The sequence below is a fragment of the Lolium perenne genome, chromosome 3 (assembly GCF_019359855.2).
Source record: "Lolium perenne isolate Kyuss_39 chromosome 3, Kyuss_2.0, whole genome shotgun sequence".
Classification (NCBI taxonomy): domain Eukaryota; kingdom Viridiplantae; phylum Streptophyta; class Magnoliopsida; order Poales; family Poaceae; genus Lolium; species Lolium perenne.
In genome coordinates this window covers 68329125-68354174 of record NC_067246.2, presented here as the reverse complement: position 1 = coordinate 68354174, position 25050 = coordinate 68329125, and the positions used below count along the sequence as shown (strand labels likewise).

Genomic DNA, 25050 nt, shown 5'->3' with positions numbered 1-25050 from the left:
CAGTCAAGGCACGTTCTAACAAATCAGTAGAAAAAAACATACCAGCCATCTGGAGATCTATTGAATTTGCTCCATATTTCTCTCCATCTAGCGTCGGCATCTGCTGCTGGCCACTTCCGCTCTGCCCAATAATTGGACTCATCTGAGAAATCGAACTCACAGCTTGCTTCTTGCAAGCATATCGCTCCATGTTCCGTAATGATCCACCTCCGCTGCTACATCCCAATTCCCACTGCATCTACTTCCGCCCCGCTGCCGCACAACCGCTCCGATACAGGTAAATTTTTTGGGCCGCCGCACCATCCGCTAAAGCTTCCCTACCCTGGCGCCCGTCACCTCTCCTCCTACCACAACGACATCCGGCTCCATTTCTACCAGCTCTACCATACCATCCCCACGCCAAATGAGGAGAAGAGCCTCACGCCAGTAAAGTGAAGTAGAGCGAAGTAGAGCAGATAAAAAATCACGACCGAAAAAGGCCAGTACCAGGCGACCTAGAAGAGTCAATGAAGGCCTAAACAAGTAAACGGCCCAACATCAAGCTTGCTGGCCTAAACTCTCATTCCAGGATAGTATGCAGACTGCAGAGGAAAAATAACTAGGCGATGCGTGCCAACAAATGCGGGATGAGCTTGCTGGTCCCAAACCTGGATGAAGGATTCAAGTGCTTTTTGGCAGCGGCTGGAGTGAACCTAAATTCATCCTATTTGCTGGACGTTTGGTTCATAAACTGAGCATTATCTTCAATTTGTTGACAAGGTAAATATGTACACCATGCTAGGTCCGAGAACATATTGTAGAACTATCTAGGCTTCATATTTTTGTTCGATGAAACAACACATTCCGGTTATATATGAGTGTTTGTTGTTCCGTTGTAGTTTCGTGTTCTTTATCCTAATTTCATCCTAATGTTACCGTTTTATAAAACCTAAGATATGTATTATCATATTGGCAATTAGATTTTATCGTTGTCATACAAAATAAATATCGGCACGAGTTTCACGGGATCGTGCGCCAAGGCGCACATCTAAATCTAGTATGTCTGGAAGCTGCCCTGCCCTTCGGGATAGCTCCACATCCCTCTGCACACTTATCATGTCAGTATTATATTCAGCCCTCAACCCTTCTCTCCACCCGTTCATCCTTTGAGAGAAGGCACAATGATTCCATCCGCCCCTTTCTCTCTGACCAACGGGAGTCGCATTGACCGTCGTCAGGAACATCGAGGCAATCCGACTCCGGATCGGCGCTTTCGCGGCGGCGCACCGGACTCTCGGAGGAGGCCGCCAGCAGGAAGCCCCGGGGCAACCACCAGGCTCGGGCCAGAGCTGCACCCACGCGACAGAGAATCAGCGGTCGTGGTGCTGCCGCCAGCGACGGCAGCGACGATGACTAGGAGACGAGGCGCTTCCCCTACGTGAGTCACACAATGGTGGCTCGGCGGCGACTTGACGGACTGGGTGGACGCGGGGTTGCCCAACGCGCTGGCGCTATTGCAACTTTGCTCTGAACTGTTCATCGTCTCTGGGTTGAGTTGCAATTTTCTGAAAGATTGGCTTTCGTGCAGGCAATTAAGGCCGGCAGGTGAGGAGGAGAACAACATGGTGGAGGTGGTCATCAACGTGCCCAGGTTGCTGAGACCGCCGAGCAGGCCGAGGAAGACGAGGTCGGGTCAAGCGCGTCGTGCACTGCAGCCGCTGCAACCTGCAACCAAACGGGCCACTTCAGAACCACGTGTGCTGCTCCCATATGAGCCTCTCAAGAACACCTGCTGCAATGCTGCTGTAAAGAAAATTTTAAAAAATATAAGTCAGCATCTATTAGGTAAAACTTCCTGCTTTCAGATTAGTGAGGCGAGGTTTACATGCCGCTGTTCGTTTCTTAGCTGTCATTAGCGAGGCAAGAGCCAAGGAGAACATACCGCTGTTGAAATTTTAGCTGTGATTACCTTCTACCTGCCCCTGCTAGGCTAGAGGAAATATAAGAAGAGTAATTATATTGCTCAGGCAGGCCATTGCATGAAATGAAATATGTACATGACCCCTCCTAAATCAAACAAATGACAGGTAGTAGACACTGAATGCTGGCTGTTGCAAGCTATGGTGGATTATACATGTCTCTTTCTGGTTATCACCGGTTTTATCTGCCCCTCAATGTACTTTACTCTGTTGTCGTCCGTAGTTGTTGTGATGCTGCAGTTTCTTGATATCTTGGCCCTTTACCGCCTGGTGTTTGGCTGTGTGTGTCGTCTGTAATTGTATGAGTATTGACGGACAGTAGCATGTATTAAATGTTTCTGTGTTCAATTAATTTTGTTGGTCATATGGTTAAACTGCAAGATGAATTATGTAATAAATAGTTCTGTCAATGCTTTGAGCTGCGAGGAATTTTTGGAGATTAAAAAATGGCTAGGTTCTGCAACAAGTTTCATCGTCCAGATTGAAGTTTCTAATGACATCATTAGCTTTTGAAATAATCTGCTAGATGTCCTCCCTGCCGATGCCGGAACCATTAGTTAGATTGTCATGTGATTTTACTATTAATACATGTGTAAAATTGTCTACTGATTTTATTTAACGCGGAGAATGACATGTCACAACGTGCAAAGCACGTGCTGCTTACTAGTACTACTATAAGCAGCAGCATACTGGGCAAAGGAAGGGTACAAGGCAACGTTATGCTTGGTGACAGAAAAGCGGAGGTTCCTCCCGTGGGTGAGGATAGGGTACCCCGTGCGACGCGTGGGCGATCTCAGGCCAGCACCCAGATCCCCGCCGATTTACTATTCTTAGCCAACTCCGACCCGGGCTCCCCTGTTTGCCCGACCGGCCGCCCCCCTCACGAATCTCTGTTGCGCTCGCGCCCGTCGGGGGAGCCATGGCTCAGCGGTGTCGGGGCCTAGGTGTCCCCAGGTCGCAGATCTAGCTTTCCTGCGTCGTGTTCGTTCGGCCGGGCTCGCCGGGCTCGGTCTTTTCTGGTCCCTTTCCCACCACCATAAGCTTTCCTCGAGGTCCAGAGCTCGGGGTCGAAATACACTCAAAATCTCTGGAGAAATGTCGGGGGGGAAAGAGCGGGGGAAGGAGGCAGTGGCGGCGGACGAGGGGGTTGCGGGTCTCATGAAGCGGCTTCAGATTGCAGAGAGGAGCAATGCCGTGAGCATCGGGAGGTCGTGCGGGAGCAAAAAGGCCAGTCTGCACCAAGCCGTTGGTAAGCTGTTCTCGGAGAAGGCGGCGCATGCCGACAATCTGTCACAAACCCTGGGGAATATCTGGTGTCAATTGGGAGGGACGACGTGCAAGGAGCTGAGGAAGAACATGTTCCTCTTCACCTTCAGCCAGGCCTCAGGTAAGCGACGCGCCCTGGAGGAGGGTCCTTGGTTGGCAGGGAAGGAGTTACTGATCCTGGAGGACTTTGTGATCAACAAGACTTTGGACGAGTACAAGTTCTGTTTCTTCCCGATTTGGGTGAGAGTGTCGAAACTGCCATTGGGCTTGATGGACAGAGAGAATGGGGAGAAGATTGGGAGGAGCCTCGGGGAATTTCTGGAGGTGGGTGTGGATGCTGATGGCTCGGCCGTCGGGGAGTACCTAAGAATCAAAGTGAGATTGGATGTGCGCGAACCGCTCAGGCGCCGCATCGGAACAAGTGTCAATGTTGAAGAGGGCGATGAGGAGCCAGCGGTGGAGGAGGGTGACGAGGATGGGGACGGAACAGAAGAGATCGACGAGTACGGCCAGAGGAAAAGGCTGCGGTGGTGCCCAATTTCCTATGAGCATCTCCCAAATTTTTGCTTTACTTGTGGCCTAATTGGGCACATCGACAATGAGTGTGCTATCAAACTGAAGCCAGGAGAACATCCTCTCTACTCGAGGGAGCTGAAAGCCTACATGCCAAGTATGAACAAGAGGTATGTCGATGATGACAGGGGCAAATGGATGGGGAGCAGGGGTGGAGGTCCGTGGCGGAGCAATAGCTCAGGTGGGAGAGCGAGCTGGTCTAGGAGTGACTCGGATTCCTGGAGGAGGAGGAAGGGGGATGATAATTCCCAACCTTGGGGGAGGAAATCGGTGGACGACAGGGAGGTCACTAGCCCCCTGAAAATTCCAGCAGATCAAAGCACCAAGAGCGCATTCCCCAACTCAAAGAAACAACTGTTTGTCGGGGGAGAGGAGCGTGACCAAGTGGATAAAGAAATGGAAGTGGCTCTTGCTGGTGGTGGGAGTGAGCTAGGCCCATGTGAGGTACCTCCTCAACTTTCGTTCAGGGTTATCTCTGACGAGGATCAAGTCCAAGACACCACTGCAATCAAGATCGCCTTGCAGGTTCCTACTGTCGAGTTTGCCAGGCAGGGAACGACTAAACAGCTGAAGACTCCCCTGCACTTTGAGGGAGGAACGACGAGCATGGTGATCTCTACAAAAACAAAACAGAGATCCTATAAAAAGGTAAAGAAGCCAAGAACTGGAGGCACTGGGATGTCCACCAAGAACAATGTAGGCTCGAAAAGGGAGTTGGAGGCAATGGACTGCAACGATGACATGGTTTTAGGACAATACATGAAGAAACTGAAAGGGGTAGGAGCACACCAGGAACACAATCTCTCCACAGACGCGGGGCTGCGATCACAGCCCTGCAAGGATCAATGAAGATCATCGCTTGGAATTGCCGGGGGCTTGGGAACCAGCCGGCAATGCAGGGCCTGCTGGAGATGCAGCGGGATGAAGAGCCCGATATTCTCTTCCTGTCTGAAACAAAGATGGACATGAAGGGGATGGAGCGCATCAAAATTGCGTTGAACATGCAACACATGGAAGTTAAAGATTGCGAGGGTAGAAGTGGTGGCTTGGCAATCTTCTGGAAGGGTAGTGTCAAGCTGAAGGTGAACCCTCTGATGACCCGCTACCACATCGACGCGGACGTCACGGGGGATGATGGTTTCGTCTGGAGGTTGACTGGTGTCTATGGTGAGTCGAAGTCCGGGGAGAAAGAAAAGACCTGGAGGCTCCTCAAGATCCTCCATGGTCAATCAAATCTTCCCTGGGTTTGTATGGGGGATTTCAATGAGATTTTGTTTGCCAGCGAGAAACAAGGTGGACAGGACAGATCCCAAGCTAGCATGGATAAGTTCAGGAGTGCACTTGAGTTCTGTGAGCTGGATGACTTGGGGTTTTCGGGAGACCCTTACACGTGGAGAAACAACAGCCACCTGGCTGACACCTACATCAAGGAGAGACTAGACAGGGCGGTGGCCAATATGGAGTGGAGGATGCATTTCCCGGCTTACAAAGTGATCAATGGCGATCCCCGTCACTCGGACCATCGCCCTGTGATCGTGCTTCTTGAACCTGAGCCCTTTCTAAATAGGCCCAAGGTGACGGCCCAACCAAAATTTGAAGCTAGATGGCTTGAAGAGGAGCAATGCGAAGAGGTAGTCCACAATGCTTGGTCCATGGCCCTTCTCTCGGGCGATGTCGTGGTAGCTGAGGCTATCCGGAGGGTGGGCTCTGATCTCCATTCCTGGAGCCGTGAGGTCTTGGGTGACCTAAAAACAGAATTAAAAAAGTCAAAAAGAGTTGGCAAGATGTAGGAAAGAGGACATTTGCCGGGAGCAGTCTCTAAAGAGCACCTACTCCGTTACAAGGCTGGGAAGGTTGCATGAGCAAAAAAACATGTACTGGAAGCAAAGAGCTAAGGCCCACTGGTTGAAGGATGAGGACCAAAACACAAGCTTTTTCCATGCTTGCGCTTCTGAGAGGAAAAGAGCCAATCTCGTTAGAAAGCTCAAGGATGATAATGGTGGCGTGGTGGAGGGGGAGAAGGAGTTAAAAAGTTTCATAGCTAACTACTATAATTCTCTCTTTACGTCTAATGTAGGTCCAGATGATGGTGCTCTATTGTCCAATGTCTCACGCAGGGTCTCTCACGAGATGAATGACTCACTTATGCGAAAGTTCAGCTCTGAGGACATTAAAGAGGCTCTCAATTCTATGGGAGATTTGAAGGCCCCAGGTCCGGATGGCATGCCGGCTGTTTTCTATAAGAGGTTCTGGGAGCTGATTGGTGATAAGGTGCAGGAGGAGGTCCTAGGTGTGCTAAATGGTGGGAATATGCCCACGGGTTGGAACGAGACTATCATTGTGCTTATCCCCAAGACGCAGAAGCCTGAAAAACTCAAGGACTTGAGACCGATCGGTTATGCAATATCATCTACAAGATTGTGGCGAAGACGGTGGCTGTAGGCTCAAACCGGTCCTAACTGAGATCATCTCGCCTAGCCAGAGTGCTTTCATCCCAGATAGGTTGATCACCGACAATATCCTCGTCGCCTACGAGCTAACCCATTATATGCACAAGCGAAAGGGGGGCAGGGATGGAGTGGCGGCTGTCAAACTTGACATGAGTAAAGCATATGACAGAGTGGAGTGGTCTTTTCTTGAGAATATCATGGTGAAAATGGGGTTCTCACCTAAATGGGTGAACCTGGTGATGAACTGCGTGCGCACTGTTTCTTACAAGGTCAAGGTAAACCAGGACTTCACAGAGGTTATCATGCCACATCGTGGCCTTAGACAAGGGTGCCCCTTATCCCCATACCTCTTCATCTTGTGTGCGGAAGGGCTCTCTTGCTTGTTTCACAAGGCAGCTGAGGATGGCACTCTTGATGGTATCCAGATCTGCCCCAATGCCCCCAAGATCAATCACATGTTCTTTGCTGATGACTCCATTATTTTCATGAAAGTTAATGAGGCGAGCGCATTGAAACTGCAAAGCATTCTCAGGTTATATGAAGGCGCATCGGGGCAGATGATAAACAAGGAGAAGTCTGCTGTTATGTTCAGCAAAGGCACTTCTAATGCTGCGAAGAGAAGATTCCTTAGTGTCCTAGAAATCAGCGCGGAAGCTTACAATGAGAGATATCTCGGGCTGCCAATCTATCTGGGCAGATCGAAGAGCAAAGCTTTTGGTTTCTTGCTTGAGAAGGTGTGGAAAAAGATCCAAGGGTGGAAGGAAAGATTTCTCTCGAAGGCTGGGAAAGAGATTCTTGTCAAGGCGGTGGCCCAGGCAATTCCAATTTTTGCGATGTCATGTTTCGACCTCACCAAAACGTTCTGTGATGATCTCAGTTCTATGGTCTGCCGCTACTGGTGGAATAACCAAGATGAAGAGAGACATCACTGGCTGAGCTGGGAATTACTAACAAAACCTAAAAGCGAGGGTGGCCTTGGTTTTCGTGATCCTCATATTTTTAACATGGCTATGTTAGCCCGACAGGTGGCGCACGTTACTGAACCCTGATTCTCTCAGGCGGTCGTCTGCTGAAAGCAAAGTATTTCCCAGTGCAGCATCCTTGACGCCAGTCCAAAGCCTGATATATCATACACATGGCGCAGCATTCTGAGAGGGGTTGCCCTTCTCAAGGAGGGCCTGATCTGGCGGGTGGGAGATGGCACCAACGTGAAGATCTGGGAGGACCCATGGCTTCCGATAGGCGAAACTAGAAGACCGCGAACTGGGCCTGGCCACTCAGAAATCCTGAGCGTCTCTGAGCTTCTCAACCCTTTGACCGGCGGCTGGGATGAGACTCTCATCAGCGCTCTGTTTGCTCCAGAGGACGCTAAGACTATCCTTTCTATTGGGCTCGGTGATGACCCGGAGGACAGGCCGGCCTGGCATTTTGATCCCAAGGGAGCTTTCTCAGTTAAATCTGCTTACAAAGTGGGCGTCACGTCCAGGGACAGGAAGAAAGGGAGGGATGCTGCATGCTCCCGTGCTGCAACTGAAAACAGTGTTGTCAAGTTTAGGTGGAACAATATCTGGCATCTCAATGCGCCAAACAAACTGAAGATGTTCGTGTGGAGGGTCGCCCATAACAGCCTGGCAATTCGCATGAAGATTCACAAGCTTGGTGTCGACCTTGACACCAGATGTCCGATCTGCAATAGACTGGATGAGGATGGTGGCCATGTTTTCCTAAAATGCAAAAGGGTAAAAGAATGCTGGAACAACCTGGGGCTGAGCGAGACTAGGGAGAAGCTGTTGGCCTGCAATTCCGCTCACGCCATGCTCGAGACACTCTGGACATGCAACGAGGAGTCTAAGATGAAAGCCCTGGTGCTCATGTGGGAATGGTGGGGTGTGCGAAACAAGGCTAACGCTGGGGAGATGGTCAGAAGTGCTGCTGAGGTTTGCCACAGCGTGGAGCGACACATGATGGACTTCCAGTCCATCCGTCCTCCTCGAAAACCGCCTAAACCCCCTAATATCCTAAAGTGGGAGAAGCCCAAGGAGAACATGGTGAAAGTAAACTTCGATGGGGCTTTCAACAAGGTTAGTGGCACTGGTGGCTGGGGTTTTATTATCCGGAATCATCGCGGCGAGTTTGTGGCAGCAGGAGCGGGGAAGGTTGGTTTTCTCCGAGATCCCCTGCACGCCGAGACCATCGCTTGCCTTGCAGCTGTTGACGGAGCCACAAACCTGGGAGCTGATCGCATTACTTTTGAATCAGACTCTCTAAACCTGGTACAGGCCCTCAGAAGCAATGGCTACAATCGTTCTGCCATTGGTACCCTGGTGATGGAGGCGAGAAGGAAGTGTATGGCAAATTTCAAATCTTTCGACTTTTCCTTTTGCCGCCGGGCTTGTAATTCTGCAGCTCATGAGCTTGCACAGTATGGTGTAAAGTCAGAGATGTCTGACTACTTTTGGGTGGACTCTGCCCCCAATTGTGTAACAAACTTTGTTGCCAGCGATTTGGCTGAGCCAGTTGAGTAATGGAATCATCTATTTCCCATCAAAAAAAAAAATGTCTTGAATGTGTCTAAATTTAGATGTATTCATACACTAAGCAGTGTTTAGATACATCCAACTTTTAAGAAATTTACGACATTCTTTTATAGATGGAATACGACAAATGGATAGTCTGCAGAAGGCAACTGACTTACTTCTTCAGAATTCAGATATTCATGTACTTGCCGATTCAGATTTCAGGCTCCATTTCAAAGTTTTCCGAAAGAAAGAAAAGAATGTATTCCAACACCATTTCTTGCAGGTTTTCTTAGGCCAAAAAAAATCACATGTCTTGGACTGAGTTGAGAGTGGAAAAGGCGTGCGATTGCCTGGAATCAGAAGATGAATTAGTTTGATTCTTTAAGTTGGGTCAACTAACAAAGATGCTCCTTGTCTTTACTATTTCCAATCGAGGCAATCGCTCAGGATTATATATGGTTGATTAATTTCGTGATCTGAGCAAACAGTGTCGTTTCAGCATCAGGAAAGGGATACTTATATCATGACAATGGCAAACATGGTGAAAAGTTCATGCTTTCATATCGGTACTGATAGATCCACATTTGCTAAGATATTGATAATGGAATCCGGCCCTGGGTTATATGGAAAAAAAAATCATCCTGTCTTCAGAATTCAGATTTTCATCTACTTGCCGATTCAGGTTTCAGGCTTCATTTCAACAAGATTACACCATCTTGTGTTGTATAACTCTGCAAGGTCCGGTTCAGAAAACAGGCAATTCAACATCTAATTGACATTGTTTCTTGCATATTCTCTACACTAGAAAGATAGCATTGTTATTTGTTCATGTGAGGGCATCTAACTGACTTCTTCAGAATTTGGATATTCATGTAGATACTTGCCAATTCAGATTTCAGGCTTCATTTCGGCATTTCAGGACGAGATTACAGTGTTTACCATCTTATGTACGTAGTTCAGAAGACTGCTCTGCTAGGTCCTGTTTCGAAACAGGCCATTCAACATTTAAATTACATTGGTTAGTGTACACTTCCTACATCAGAAAATATACCAGAGCGTTGTGACAGTGAGAGATCTGAATGTGAATTAGTTCGACTCAAAAGTCAGATCAAGTAATTTGGTTAGCAAAGTTAATTCTGAAGCAAAGAATAACAATTCAGCAGTAGAAAAGAGCTCCTTGGCATGTATGGTGGCAACAGGGAACAGTTGGAAAAAATCATGTTCTTATTTCAATAACAAGATTTAGACAATGCTTATTAAGAAGAATCTACGAGGTAGAAACAACTCATCTTCCTGACATTAGAAATGAGCTGAAACTTTACACCTCCAAGCTGTCTAAGACACAAATTGTGCCAATATAACTGCAAATAAGTAATTACTTTCATGCACAGGCCATGAGACACTCTAATATTGTACTACTATAACTAAACATTGCAGAAGACACACCAGAAGGAGAGAAAAACTAGAAGAATAATACTTCCTAAACACTAATTATGAGATGCAAATCTTCACCACTCCATAGCAATAGATCGCCTGATTTTTCTTCAATGCCACTAATGCCCCCTTGACACAATCTTGTACTTGCCAGTCAGTTGTTGCTGCACCAAGAAACACACAAATCCAACAACAAAAAATCACATGAGATTGCTGAATTTAGTTTTTCCATAGCAACTAATCCAGTCTTAAACAAGAAAATGGAAAATGCAAGATTTTACCTTCTCCCAAATCTTGGTGTGCTCGATGCAGAAACCGGCAACGACCCCGCCGCCCTTCTGCTCACGGTACTCGATGCACATGCCGACGTTGAGGCCACAGGAGACGTGGAACCCAAGGTCGCACTTAGGCTGTGAGCACTCCAGCGCGCAGCCCCTGCTGCTCTCGCAGATGTAGCAGTGCTTGGTGAACCGGCGGCTGGGCACAAGGGAGCAGTCGATGCCGTCGCGGCCATCCGCATCCTGGAAGAACACCTCCGGCACAAGCACTGCGCACTCAATGTGCGCCCACGCCCCGTCCGTGGTGCGCTTCATGGCGCCGCCTCTCCCCGGGCAGAGGCAGCAGGGCGGGCGTGCAGGCTTGCCCTTCTTCGTGGTCGCCTTCTCGGAGCAGAGCGAGCAGAACCAGTCGCCGTCGGGGATGGACTGGGCCAGCGGGTTGCCGTAGCACGTGGCGTGTACCATGAGGTCGCACCCGTCACAGAACACAATGGGGTCCGACGGGTCGCCGTCAGTACTCCGGCAAACCTCGCAGAGCACGCCGTCGTCCTCCACTTCTTCCACAAGGGCACATTGCTTTCGCTCCACCGCCACTTCATCTTCCTTCCTGGGCTCTACTTCGCGTGCCGGTGCTGCCACTTTAGGATCTATCGCTTGCTCTGCTATCTTGAGCACTTCGTCTTGAACTTCAGAACGTTTGTCATTGGAGAGCATCATGCAGTGCACATCACTCGCGTGCTCTAATGTCTTGAGCACTTCATCTTGAACTTCAGAATGTTTGCCACTGATGACATTGGGGAGCTTCTTGCAGTGCACATCACCTGCTTGCTCTATTGTCTTGAGCACTTCGTCTTGAACTTCAGAATGTATATCATTGGAGAGCTTATTGCAGTGTACCTCACTCACTTGCTCTAATGTCTTGAGTTCTTCAGCTTGAACTTCAGAACTTTTGTCATTGACAACACTCCGCAGCTTCTTGTAGTGTACATCACTCGCTTGCTCCGATGCCTTGGGCACTTCAGCTTGAACTTCAGATTGCATGCAGCTGATCACCTCAGAGAGCTTCTTGCAATGTAGACCACTCGCTTTTTTTGCAGTGTTCGCTCTGCGGGATTTGGGGAACACCAGATCCTTGACTTCCTTGGGCTTCTCTGGCATCTTGGACGCTTCAGCTCTTGGGCAGTCTCCGGCACCATCTGCCACGCAAGAACTGGTGGCGCCGCCGCGCTTAACCGATCCTTCAGGCCTGGTTTCTTTGGCAGCAGCTACACGATCCCCATCAGGCTTCATTGATGGCGAGGGCGGGATAAACTGCGACATCACGCGCTTATTGGCCGGTAGGCAAACCGGGAACAGAGCCGAATCGTCCTCCGGGGCAGACGGAGACGGGACGCGCTTGCTGGCCGCGACGGAGAGAGCGGCAGTGGCGCCCTCCATGCGCGACGGCACCAGGACCCGCTGCTTTGCTGGGACGGAGGGAGCAGCGACGGCGCGCTCCGGGCACAACGGCACCGGCACGCGTTGCTTGGCCGGGATGGAGGGAAGAGCAGCGGCGTCCTCCTTGGGCGACGGTGCATGGACACGCTTCTTCGCCTGGACGGAGGGAGCGGCGCTGGCGACCTCCGGCCGCGACGCTACCTGAACGAGCTTGTTCGCCGGGACGGGGAGGGGAACAGCCGCGTCCACCGTGGACGACATCGCATGGACGGAGGGAGCGGCGGCGGCGGCCTCCTTGCGCCGCGGCGCCTGAAAGAGCTTCTTCGCCGGGGCGGAGAGAGGAGCAGCGGCGTCCGCACCGAGCGACGGTGCCTGGACGCGCTTCTTGGCCGGGACGGTGGGAGGAGCACCGGCGTTCCTCAGGGGCGACAGCGTCAGGACGCGCTTCTTCGGCGGTACGGAGGGAGCGGCGGTGTCGGCCACCGGGCCCGACCGCATCTGAAAACGCTTCTTCGCCGGGACGGGCAGGCGAGCAGCCGCGCCCTCCGGGCGCGACCACGCATGGACGCTCTTCTTAGACGGGGCGGAGGGAGGAGGAGCGGCCTCCTCCGGCGAGATCTCATCCGCCGGCGGCGCATACGCCCGCTTCTTGGCAGGGAGGCAAGCCCTCACCGCCGCCTCCTCCAGCGCCGGCGCGTAGGCGCGCTTCTTTGCCGGGAGGCAAACGGGGGCAGGCGCCGCCTCCGGCAGCGGCCGGAACGCGCGCTTCTTGACCGGCAGCGGCGCCGATCCGAGGTCGGAGCCGACGAACTTGAACCGCTTCGACGGCGGCAGATCGCGGATGCTGCAGCCGCCGCTCCCGGCGGTCTCCATGGGCGGCGGACGGCGAGGCGGCTGGGTTCGAGATTGGATCGGTGATTTTGGCGAGGTCGGGTTCGCGGGTGATCTGCGTACGGAGGGGAGAAGGGCTTAAATGATCGCGCCGGAGACGAAATATTTTCGGGATTTGGATGGAGTCGAGCGCGCGAGCGGATTTGATGAAATGATTTTCGGAGAGGGTTCGGTGGGAAGAGAATGAGATGGAACGCGATCGCGTTTCGTATGTTTTGGTTCGAATTTTCGAAACCGGCCGCGAAGCGCCCTGTGGGCTGTGGTTCGCGCGAATTTTTTTGTTTCGGGGTTAAAATTTTCGCTGTTTGGGGCGCGAATGGGTTGCCCGCGGCGGGGTCGGGCTAGGAATTTTTGAGCCTGCCCAAATCTTTTGAGCCCAACTGAGTGGGGCTTTTTCAGCACTGGTCGGCCCTGAATGCATCTCCAAGATTACGTGTGTTCTACTACGAAAACAAATGTCTGAATAACAAACGGTAAAAAAAAAAAACACTCCCCTCAAAGAAAGGAAGAAGAGAAAAGTTTCTAAGAAAACAAAGCCAGGTCGAAGTAAAACCAAAGTATGACCATTTAATTTGGATTTTGCTTCCACATTTTTTCTCGCAAGAGAAACCTCGTCCTATTGTTAAAAATCAAACAAAGGTGGATAAAAACACATGTGGAAAACACGCGTGGAATTTGCAATCTCCCAAGAAAGTAAATGAGATTGCTTCTACCTCCCGTCGGTGCACCGCCGCTGATCCGCCTAGCCTCATGTGGCCTTACGGCAATGGGGGCGCGGTGGATCTCGGTCTTTCTCGAGGTGAGGGCTCCGTTTTTTAATGTTTTTCTTTGTTTTGGCTCCGTTTTTTAATGTTTTTCTTTGTTTTGTTAGGGCATGTGTCCTATTTAAAAAGATGTGGCGGTGGCGACTTCCTGAAGATAGAATAAGACCCCCCCCTCCCGTCTAGCTCTAGTTTCGGTGATCCGTATAGCGTTATCGGAGGGCCTGTGGAGGTGTGTCTCCGGCAAATATCGCTGGATTTGGTCGATGTTGCTTCTGATTTACGCCTCTCTTCATCGGCGACGATCGTTTCTCTTGTATGTTGGTTCTCTTTGGCTTTAGCATGACGACTTCCCTTCTCTCTACTTTAACAAACTCTACTACGACAAGTTTTGCTCAGCTCCAGTGAGGGAGGGGCGAGGACGACAGCACGCCTCTGGCGTCCTTTGGCTTTAGTCGTCAGCTCGTCGATAGTTGGTTAAAGACTTATTTGTATTTTTATTACTTTTAGGTTTTCATGTACTATTGTTGATGCATATGAATAGATCGCTGGACTTTTCGCAAAAAACAACACATGTGAAATATGCAAGAGAGTGACCTAGAAACTTCACAAAAATAGGATAAGAAAATAATATTACAATTAAGTCTTTTTGGATCCTGCAAGATGGTGTACTACCGCCAACCTCCAGTGTTGCCATGTACTCCCTCCAATCCCTTTTAAATGACTCGAATTTAGTATAAAGTTGCACTAAATTCGAGTCAATTAAAGGAGATCGGAGGGAGTAGCTCGCTAGAAGAGGAGCCAAGATTCTAATGTCCTATCTACCCTCACTGTCGCTTTTGAGGCTTTAAGAGCTAGACGATGATAAACCAGCTAGTAGCGGGGCCCACGTCCATGTGGCATGTCATTCGGGGTGACCAACCTTGCTCTGGAGCAACAATCTTCTTCATGCCAAACTCTAGATTGGGCGTTGAGGGACCACCAACCCTGCTCCCGAGCCACCATTTTCTTCTTGTTGTAGGCGTCACCACGACTGATGCCAACCCACTAGGAACAAGCCATACTTATAGAAATAGAGCATGCCACCTCGAGCGTCTGGAGGAAGGAGGGGAACATGATAGGGCAAAGGTGTCCGATCTTTCGATGAGAGTATGATAACGTCGATTTGTTGGTGGAGTTCGTGCTTGATGATTCGACTACACGTGCAAAGCTCATGCGCCAATGCAATCGCTGGGACAATCTCTGGGAGTTACTGATCTTGCGGATGCACAATCAGCCTGACCAGTGAGGGTCCTAATTCCTACATGAAATCGGGAACAAGTAAGAACTAATATTGCAATCAGAATATTGCGGATGAAATATGAAATCTTTATTGAATATGGTGGGATTCCGAATAGTCGGTCTTGTTTTGGGCGTTGGCCTCAAAAGAAGTACATGAGAGTTGCAGCAATAGCTAACTTTTAATCTAATCAAAATCCGAGTCTAAACGTGGCGGCTATGGGGGTGTTTAAAGGAGGAAAAGGTGGGGTTTCGGCCATCCATGCATATGGTGGCCGAACCAAACCCTAGAAGGCCTTTCCCCCTTCAGTACGGACTCTAAACGGGGGCTGACTTAATTCTGTGAAAATTACATGGGCCTGGCCCAAAACTAATGGTGTCGCAGCACCATGTACTCGTATGGACGAAATTATGAAGTGGAAAACTCTATATTTCGTACATGTCTTCATCTCCAATTATGGTGGCTTCAAAGTTCTGAAATCTCCACTCGCAGCGTCCTCTTCAATCCTCACATGTTTGCTGCCATCTCCTCCATGTGTGATCATGCTCCAATATTTGTCCTTCTCATCCATGATAGGTCCATCATTTCTAAGAATAACAAACATATCTGATTTAGGCAGCATCATATTCTCATGTATGTGAGGAATAGTTCCAAGAAACGAAAGTACCTGATAGTTAAGTTGTTTGGCACGAGCTCGACTGATTGGTCCTTGTATTTGTGTGGCTGTAGGTACATCGGTTGTATCAATAGATGGGATGTCCTCATCAGAACATCAACTCTTCAATGATGTCGTTGAATGCTCGTGTGAATGAGAGAAGTAACATATTTACAACACGTGGGTATACTGGCTTCACCTTTGAATCATACTAGTGCACCAGACCTTCAAATGATATGTCCACTTAATTATTGATACTAATATCTTTCATGCTACACAAATTCATATCGAAATTGAAGTCAAATGGTTTTTAAAACAAATGAGTTCAATCCAAAATTTGATAACAAAAAGTAGCAAAATAGGTAGTGGATAGTGTCACATAGTACCTAACTACCCAGATACATTTGTCCTCGCTTGATGATAGGATGAGGTTCCTCTGCCAAGTTCATAAAAGTAGCATTTCAGGCCATCCTCCACTTCTTACAGTAACCAAAGAATGCCCTTCACCACCCGATCCTAGGTCAACATCGGACTCAATAAAGATGTGGGTTGTCGAGTGCGCGATAAAGTTACTAGTCAACACAACCAGACGATATGTCGTAAGACAACGATGTCAGGAAATAGTCCCATGAGACGACTAAACCAATACACCTGTTGCACCCATGGGTCACGGGCCGATGTATGGAGAATGGTGTGACTAGATGGTATCAGGAGGCAGAAGGTGATCTACTAGGAATATTTACATACTAGACCTCATAGTCTTTCATCTGAGTGAACGATTGATGTCTACGCCCCCTCCTTTTCCTGTAGACAGTGTTGGGCCTCCAAGAGCAGAGGTTTGTAGAACAGCAGCAAGTTTCCCTTAAGTGGATCACCCAAGGTTTATCGAACTCAGGGAGGAAGAGGTCAAAGATATCCCTCTCATGCAACCCTGCAACCACAAAGCAAGAAGTCTCTTGTGTCCCCAACACACCTAATAGGTGCACTAGTTCGGCGAAGAGATAGTGAAATACAGGTGGTATGAATAAGTATGAGCAGTAGCAACGGAACCAGAAAAGTGCTTTGCCCAGGACAGTAAACAAGCAGTAGTAACGCAGCAGTAGTAACGCAGTAAAACAGTAAACAAGCAGCGATAGCAGTAATTAGGAACAAGGCCTAGGGATCATACTTTCACTAGTGGACACTCTCAACATTGATCACATAACAGAATAGATAAATGCATACTCTACACTCTCTTGTTGGATGATGAACACCACTGACTGTGTAGGATTACACGAACCCTCAATGCCGGAGTTAACAAGCTCCACAATATTCAATGTTCATATTTAAATAACCTTAGAGTGCATGAAAGATCAACACGACTAAACCAAGTACTAACATAGCATGCACACTGTCACCTTCACGCTATGAAAGGAGGCATAGATCACATCAATACTATCATAGCAATAGTTAACTTCATAATCTACAAGAGATCATGATCATAGCCTACGCCAAGTACTAACACGGATGCACACACTGTCACCATTACACCGTGCAGGAGGAATAAAACTACTTTAATAACATCACTAGAGTAGCACATAGATAAATTGTGATACAAACACATTGCAATCATAAAGAGATATAAATAAGCACTTCACTATGCCATTCATAACAGTGAATAAGTATTCTGTGAAATATAGCCTAAGAGACCCACACGGTGCACACACTGTCACCTTTACACACGTGGGACAAGGAGTCTCCGGAGATCACATAAGTAAAATTCACTTGACTAGCATAACGACATCTAGATTACAAGTATCATCATATGAATCTCAATCATGTAAGGCAGCTCATGAGATTATTGTATTGAAGTACATAGGAGAGAGATGAACCACATAGCTACCGGTACAGCCCCGAGCCTCGATGGAGAACTACTCCCTCCTCATGGGAGACAACAGCGTTGATGAAGATGGCGGTGGTGTCGATGGAGGAGCCTTCCGGGGGCACTTCCCCGTCCCGGCGGCGTGCCGGAACAGAGACTCCTGTCCCCCAGATCTTGGCTTCGCGATGGCGGCGGCTCTGGAAGGTTTCTCGTACCGTGGCTTTTCCGTATCGAGGTTTTAGGTCGAGGGGGCTTAAATAGGCGAAGAGGCGGCGTCAGGAGGTCAACGAGGCGACGACACCATAAGGTGGCGCGGCCAGGGCCTGGCCCGCGCCGGCCTATCATCTGGGGCCCCTGTGGCCCCCCTCTGGCGACTCTCGGGTGTTCTGGATGCTTCCGGGGATTCTAAGATGCTGGGCGTTGATTTCGTCCGATTCCGAGAATATTTCCTTACTAGGATTTCTGAAACCAAAAACAGCAGAAAACAGGAACTGACCCTTCGGCATCTCGTCAATAGGTTAGTTCCAGAAAATGCATAAAACATGTAGATATCATCAATAATGTGGCATGGAACATAAGAAATTATCGATACGTCGGAGACGTATCAGCATCCCCAAGCTTAGTTTCTGCTCGTCCCGAGCAAGTAAACGATAACAAAGATAATTTCTGGAGTGACATGCCATCATAACCTTGATCATACTATTGTAAAGCATATGTAATGAATGCAGCGATCAAAACAATGTAAATGACATGAGTAAACAATTGAATCATATAGCAAAGACTTTTCATGAATAGTACTTCAAGACAAGCATCAATAAGTCTTGCATAAGAGTTAACTCATAAAGCAATAATTCAAAGTAAAGGTATTGAAGCAACACAAAGGAAGATTAAGTTTCAGCGGTTGCTTTCAACTTATAACATGTATATCTCATGGATATTGTCAACATAGAGTAATATAATAAGTGCAATATGCAAGTATGTAGGAATCAATGCACAGTTCACACAAGTGTTTGCTTCTTGAGGTAGAGAGAGATAGGTGAACTGACTCAACAATAAAAGTAAAAGAATGGTCCTTCGAAGAGGAAAGCATCGATTGCTATATTTGTGCTAGAGCTTTGATTTTGAAAACAAGAAACAATTTTGTCAACGGTAGTAATAAAGCATATGTATCATGTAAATTATATCTTACAAGTTGCAAGCCTCATGCATAGTATACTAATAGTGCCCGCACCTTGTCCTAATTAGCTCGGATTACCTGGATTATCATCGCAATGCACATGTTTTAACCAAGTGTCACAAAGGGGTACCTCTATGCCGCCTGTACAAAGGTCTAAGGAGAAAGCTCGCATCGGATTTCTCGCTATTGATTATTCTCAACTTAGACATCCATACCGGGACAACATAGACAACAGATAATGGACTCCTCTTTTATGCATAAGCATTCAACAACAATTAATTTTCTCATATGAGATTGAGGATATTTGTCCAAAACTGAAACTTCCACCATGGATCATGGCTTTAGTTAGCGGCCCAATGTTCTTCTCTAACATTATGCAATGCTATAACCATTTTAGCGGTAAATCTCCCTTACTTCAGACAAGACGAACATGCATAGCAACTCACATGATATTCAATAAAGAGTAGTTGATGGCGTCCCCAGGAACATGGTTATCGCACAACAAGCAACTTAATAAGAGATAAAGTGCATAAGTACATATTCAATACCACAATAGTTTTTAAGCTATTTGTCCCATGAGCTATATATTGCAAAGGTGGAGGAATAGAAATTTAAAGGTAGCACTCAAGCAATTTACTTTGGAATGGCGGAGAAATACCATGTAGTAGGTAGGTATGGTGGACACAAATGGCATAGTGGTTGGCTCAAGGATTTGGATGCATGAGAAGTATTCCCTCTCGATACAAGGCTTAGGCTAGCAAGGCTATTTGAAACAAACACAAGGATGAAGCGGTGCAGCAAAACTCACATAAAAGACATATTGAAAACATTATAAAACTCTACACCGTCTTCCTTGTTGTTCAACCTCAATACTAGAAATTATCTAGACTTTAGAGAGACCAAATATGCAAACCAAATTTTAGCATGCTCTATGTATTTCTTCATTAATGGGTGCAAAGTATATGATGAAAGAGCTTAAACATGAGAACAACAATTGCCAAGTATCACATTATCCAAGACATTTTAGCAATTACTACATGTATCATTTTCCAATTCCAACCATATAACAATTTAACGAAGAAGAAACTTCGCCATGAATATTATGAGTAGAGCCTAAGGACATACTTGTCCATATGCTACAGCGGAGCGTGTCTCTCTCCCATACAATGAATGCTAGGATCCATTTTATTCAAACAAAACAAAAACAAGAACAAACCGACGCTCCAAGTAAAGTACATAAGATGTGATGGAATAAAAATATAGTTTCAGGGGAGGAACCTGATAATGTTGTCGATGAAGAAGGGGATGACTTGGGCATCCCCAAGCTTAGATGCTTGACTCTTCTTGAAATATGCAGGGATGAACCACCGGGGCATCCCCAAGCTTAGACTTTTCACTCTTCTTGATCGTAGTATATCATCCTCCTCTCTTGACCCTTGAAAACTTCCTCCACACCAAACTCGAAACAAACTCATTAGAGGGTTAGTGCATAATCAAAAATTCACATGTTCAGAGGTGACATAATCATTCTTAACACTTCTGGACATTGCACAAATCTACTGAAAGTCAATGGAATCGAAATATCCATCAAGCATAACAAAACTGGCAATGCGAAATAAAAGGCAGAATCTGTCAAAAACAGAACAGTTCGTATTGACGAATTTTATTGAGGCACCAGACTTGCTCAAATGAAAATGCTCAAATTGAATGAAAGTTGCGTACATATCTGAGGATCACTCACGTAAATTGGTATAATTTTATGAGTTACCTACAGAGAATTTTGCCCAGATTCGTGACAGCAAAGAAATCTGTTTCTGTGCAGTAATCCAAATCTAGTATGAACTTTACCATCAACGACTTTACTTGGCACAACAAAACACTAAACTTAAGATAAGGAGAGGTTGCTACAGTAGTAAACAACTTCCAAGACACAAATATAAAACAAAGTTACTGTAGCAAAATAAACACATGGGTTATCTCCCAAGAAGTTCTTTCTTTATAGCCATTAAGATGGGCTCAGCAGTTTTAATGATGCACTCGCTAGAAATAGTATTTGAAGCAAAAAAGATAGCATCAAGAGGCAAGTATGAAACAAATTTAAGCCTAACATGCTTCCTATGCATAGGAATCTTGTAAATAAACAAGTTCAAGAAGCATAATGCAACAAGCATAGAAAGATAAAACAAGTGTAGCTTCAAAAATTTCAGCGCATAGAGAGGTGTTTTAATAACATGAAAATTTCTACAACCATATTTTCCTCTCTCATAATAACTTTCAGTAGCATCATGAGCAAACTCAACAATATAACTATCACATAAAGCATTCTTATCATGAGTCTCATGCATAAAATTATTATTCTCCACATAAGCATAGTCAATTTTATTAGTTGTAGTGGGAGCAAATTCAACAAAGTAGCTATCATCAAATATAGGAGGCATATTGTAATCATAATCAAATTTACTCTCCATAGTAGGTGGCAACAAAAGACTACTATCATTACAATCATCATAAATAGGAGGTAAAGTATCATCAAAGAAAATTTTCTCCTCAATGCCCGGGGGACTAAAAAGATCATGCTCATCAAAACCAGCTTCCCCAAGCTTATAATTTTCCATAGCATTAGCAACAATACTGTTCAAAGCATTCATATTAATAACATTCCCATTAGCATGCATATAAAGTTCCATGGGTTTTTTAATTCTCTCTTCAAACACATCATGTCCTAATTCAAGATAAAGTTCATAAAGATCTCTCATATTTTTGTTGTTTTCCATTATGCCTAACTAGTGTAAACAAGAAACAAAAAGTTGCAATTGCAGGATCTAAAGGAAATAGCTTCGAGCACACACACAACGGCGCCAGAAAAGTACTGTTACCTAAAACCGGAGTATGAGTGCCTTTTACCTTTCCTCCCCGGCAACGGCGCCAGAAAATAGCTTGATGTCTACGCCCCCTCCTTTTCCTGTAGACAGTGTTGGGCCTCCAAGAGCAGAGGTTTGTAGAACAGCAGCAAGTTTCCCTTAAGTGGATCACCCAAGGTTTATCGAACTCAGGGAGGAAGAGGTCAAAGATATCCCTCTCATGCAACCCTGCAACCACAAAGCAAAAAGTCTCTTGTGTCCCCAACACACCTAATAGGTGCACTAGTTCGGCGAAGAGATAGTGAAATACAGGTGGTATGAATAAGTATGAGCAGTAGCAACGGCACCAGAAAAGTGCTTTGCCCAGGACAGTAAACAAGCAGTAGTAACGCAGCAGTAGTAACGCAAAGAAACAAGAAACAAGCAGCGATAGCAGTAATTAGGAACAAGGCCTAGGGATCATACTTTCACTAGTGGACACTCTCAACATTGATCACATAACAGAATAGATAAATGCATACTCTACACTCTCTTGTTGGATGATGAACACCACTGACTGTGTAGGATTACACGAACCCTCAATGCCGGAGTTAACAAGCTCCACAATATTCAATGTTCATATTTAAATAACCTTAGAGTGCATGAAAGATCAACACGACTAAACCAAGTACTAACATAGCATGCACACTGTCACCTTCACGCTATGAAAGGAGGCATAGATCACATCAATACTATCATAGCAATAGTTAACTTCATAATCTACAAGAGATCATGATCATAGCCTACGCCAAGTACTGACACGGATGCACACACTGTCACCATTACACCGTGCAGGAGGAATAAAACTACTTTAATAACATCACTAGAGTAGCACATAGATAAATTGTGATACAAACACATTGTAATCATAAAGAGATATAAATAAGCACTTCACTATGCCATTCATAACAGTGAATAAGTATTCTGTGAAATATAGCCTAAGAGACCCACACGGTGCACACACTGTCACCTTTACACACGTGGGACAAGGAGTCTCCGGAGATCACATAAGTAAAATTCACTTGACTAGCATAACGACATCTAGATTACAAGCATCATCATATGAATCTCAATCATGTAAGGCAGCTCATGAGATTATTGTATTGAAGTACATAGGAGAGAGATGAACCACATAGCTACCGGTACAGCCCCGAGCCTCGATGGAGAACTACTCCCTCCTCATGGGAGACAGCAGCGTTGATGAAGATGGCTGTGGTGTCGATGGAGGAGCCTTCCGGGGGCACTTCCCCGTCCCGGCGGCGTGCCGGAACAGAGACTCCTGTCCCCCAGATCTTGGCTTCGCGATGGCGGCGGCTCTGGAAGGTTTCTCGTACCGTGGCTTTTCCGTATCGAGGTTTTAGGTCGAGGGGGCTTAAATAGGCGAAGAGGCGGCATCAGGAGGTCAACGAGGCGACGACACCATAAGGCGGCGCGGCCAGGGCCTGGGCCGCGCCGGCCTATCATCTGGGGCCCCTGTGGCCCCCCTCTGGCGACTCTCGGGTGTTCTGGATGCTTCCGGGGATTCTAAGATGATGGGCGTTGATTTCGTCCGATTCCGAGAATATTTCCTTACTAGGATTTCTGAAACCAAAAACAGCAGAAAACAGGAACTGGCCCTTCGGCATCTCGTCAATAGGTTAGTTCCAGAAAATGCATAAATATGACATAAAGTGTGCATAAAACATGTAGATATCATCAATAATGTGGCATGGAACATAAGAAATTATCGATACATCGGAGACGTATCAACGATCCTTCTCTAACCCATCACTCGTTTACTTGTCGTCTTCTCTATTGTACAAACCCATTGAGAAGCCGCCTTTGGTCAGTCCCAACCTTCGACTTCAAGCAAACGAAAAGATGATGAAATCGATTGTTGCAACCACCCTTCGGTGCGGCCTTTATTCGCTCCATATCTTCCCACCATTGATGTTGTGCAGAGTACGCAATTGGAAAACTACCAGAGGAAGGTATGATCGTCACGGTAGAAAGTTTCCCTCGGCAAGAAACCAAGGTTTAATCGACCAGTAGGAGAAATAAATCACTTCTGAAGGTGTTGCTGGCTGACTTTGGCAGGGCGCACTACCGGTGTCAGCAACAACATGGAAACATGCAACAATACAACCAAAATACTTTGCCCAACTTACAGTGAGGTTGTCAATTTCACTGGTTTTGCTGAAAACAAAGGATTAGACGTATAGTGTGGAAAGATATGCTTGTTTGCACTGAAATAAATAGAACAAGTATTTGCAGTAAGAAAATAGAACATGTATTCGCAGTAGATGGTTTTATCAATGTAAAAGAAAGGACTGGGATCCACAGTTCACTAGAGGTATCTATCCATAAAGATAAATAACATGATGGGTAAACAAATTACAGCTGGACAATTGACAGAATAAAGACCATACATGACAATATGATTACTATGAGATTCATTTGGGCATTACAACAAGATTCATAGACCGTAATCCAACTGCATCTATGACTAATAATCCACCCTCAAGATATCATCCAAAAAATTCTTGGTATTAAGTTGCAAGCAACAGATTATTGCATTAAGTAAAGTGTGTAAAGTAAACAATAGAATTATCCTTGGATAAAGCATTGTTGTTTTCTCCCTAGTAGCAACAACACATATACAACCTTAGGAGTTATTGTCACTCTCCGAGATTACTAGAGGCAAGAACCCATATCAAGCATAAATGCTCCCTCTTGGAGTCACAAACACATACTTGGCCAGAGCATCTACTAGCAACGAAGAGAATACAAGATCACAAATAACATGTAACCAGGTCTATAATCAACTCAACCATAGTATTCAATATTCATCGGATCCCAGCAAACACAATATGTATCATTACATAAAGATGATCTTGATCATGATAGGCAACTCACAAGATCTAAACATGAAGCATAAAGAGGAGAAGACAACCATCTAGCTACTGCTATGGACCCGTATAGTCAAAAGATGAACTACTCACGCATCCCTTCGGAGGCGGGCATGGTGATGAAGAGGCCTCTGGTGATGATCTCCCTCTCTGGCAGGGTGTCGGGAAGAGCTTCAGAACCCACCCAAACTAGGGTCAACGATGTCGGCGGCTACGGAACTTTTCGTGGATGGAGGCTCGAGTGTTTAGGTTTTTCCCGAGGATGTAAATTTATAGGTGAAAGGGCGAGGTCGGTGGACGCCCGAGGGGCCGACACCACGCCTAGGGGTGGTGTGGCCACCTCCCGGCTCCTCTCTGTCTCCCTTTTGGACTCCGTCACCGTGACAGTAAAATAGGAACTTCGGCTTTTGTTTCGTCCAATTCTGATAATATTTCCTGTACAACTTTTCTGAAATACAAAAACAGCAAAAACAAGAACTGACATTATGTCATCTTGTTAATATGTTAGTTCTAGAAAATGCATAAAAATGTCACGAAGTGTAAACAAAACATATACAAATTGGTGTAAAACAAGCATGGATCATCAAAAATTATAGATACGTTTGCAACGTATCAGCATCCCCAAGCTTAACTCCTGCTCGTCCTCGAGTAGGTAAGTGATAACAAAAATAATTTTTGAGATGACATGCAGCCAACACAATCTTGATCAAGTTATCGTAAAAG

The 25050-nt window shown here is 46.6% G+C and overlaps 2 protein-coding genes across 2 annotated transcripts; one reads left to right on the top strand and one right to left on the bottom strand.

Moving 5' to 3' along the window:
- The first annotated feature begins 4690 nt into the window (after positions 1–4690).
- Positions 4691–8772, top strand: LOC127339372 (uncharacterized). The gene is made up of 4 exons (XM_071827221.1): positions 4691–5537; positions 5875–6192; positions 6296–7259; positions 7344–8772. The coding sequence occupies exons 1-4, from the start codon at positions 4691–4693 to the stop codon at positions 8770–8772; spliced, it is 3558 nt and encodes a 1185-aa protein (XP_071683322.1).
- A 1204-nt stretch (positions 8773–9976) lies between these two features.
- On the bottom strand, positions 9977–12973 carry LOC127341598 (uncharacterized). Its single transcript, XM_051367458.2, has 2 exons — positions 10482–12973; positions 9977–10364 (listed from the first exon to the last, which is right to left on the bottom strand). Exons 1-2 carry the CDS (start codon positions 12786–12788, stop codon positions 10320–10322), a joined length of 2352 nt encoding a protein of 783 aa, XP_051223418.1. The 5' UTR covers positions 12789–12973; the 3' UTR covers positions 9977–10319.
- Between the last annotated feature and the right edge of the window lie 12077 nt (positions 12974–25050).

What these genes read in the sequence shown, in the direction of transcription:
- LOC127341598 (XM_051367458.2), bottom strand. Translation starts at nt 12,788, where the DNA reads ATGGAGACCGCCGGGAGCGGCGGCTGCAGCATCCGCGATCTGCCGCCG. An exon ending in ACACCAAGATTTGGGAGAAG is followed by an intron (nt 10,365 to 10,481) that starts GTAAAATCTTGC and finishes TTCTTGGTGCAG; the next exon opens with CAACAACTGACTGGCAAGTA.
- LOC127339372 (XM_071827221.1), top strand. Translation starts at nt 4,691, where the DNA reads ATGCAGGGCCTGCTGGAGATGCAGCGGGATGAAGAGCCCGATATTCTC. An exon ending in CAAGGACTTGAGACCGATCG is followed by an intron (nt 6,193 to 6,295) that starts GTTATGCAATAT and finishes CTTTCATCCCAG; the next exon opens with ATAGGTTGATCACCGACAAT. An exon ending in CATATTTTTAACATGGCTAT is followed by an intron (nt 7,260 to 7,343) that starts GTTAGCCCGACA and finishes TTCCCAGTGCAG; the next exon opens with CATCCTTGACGCCAGTCCAA.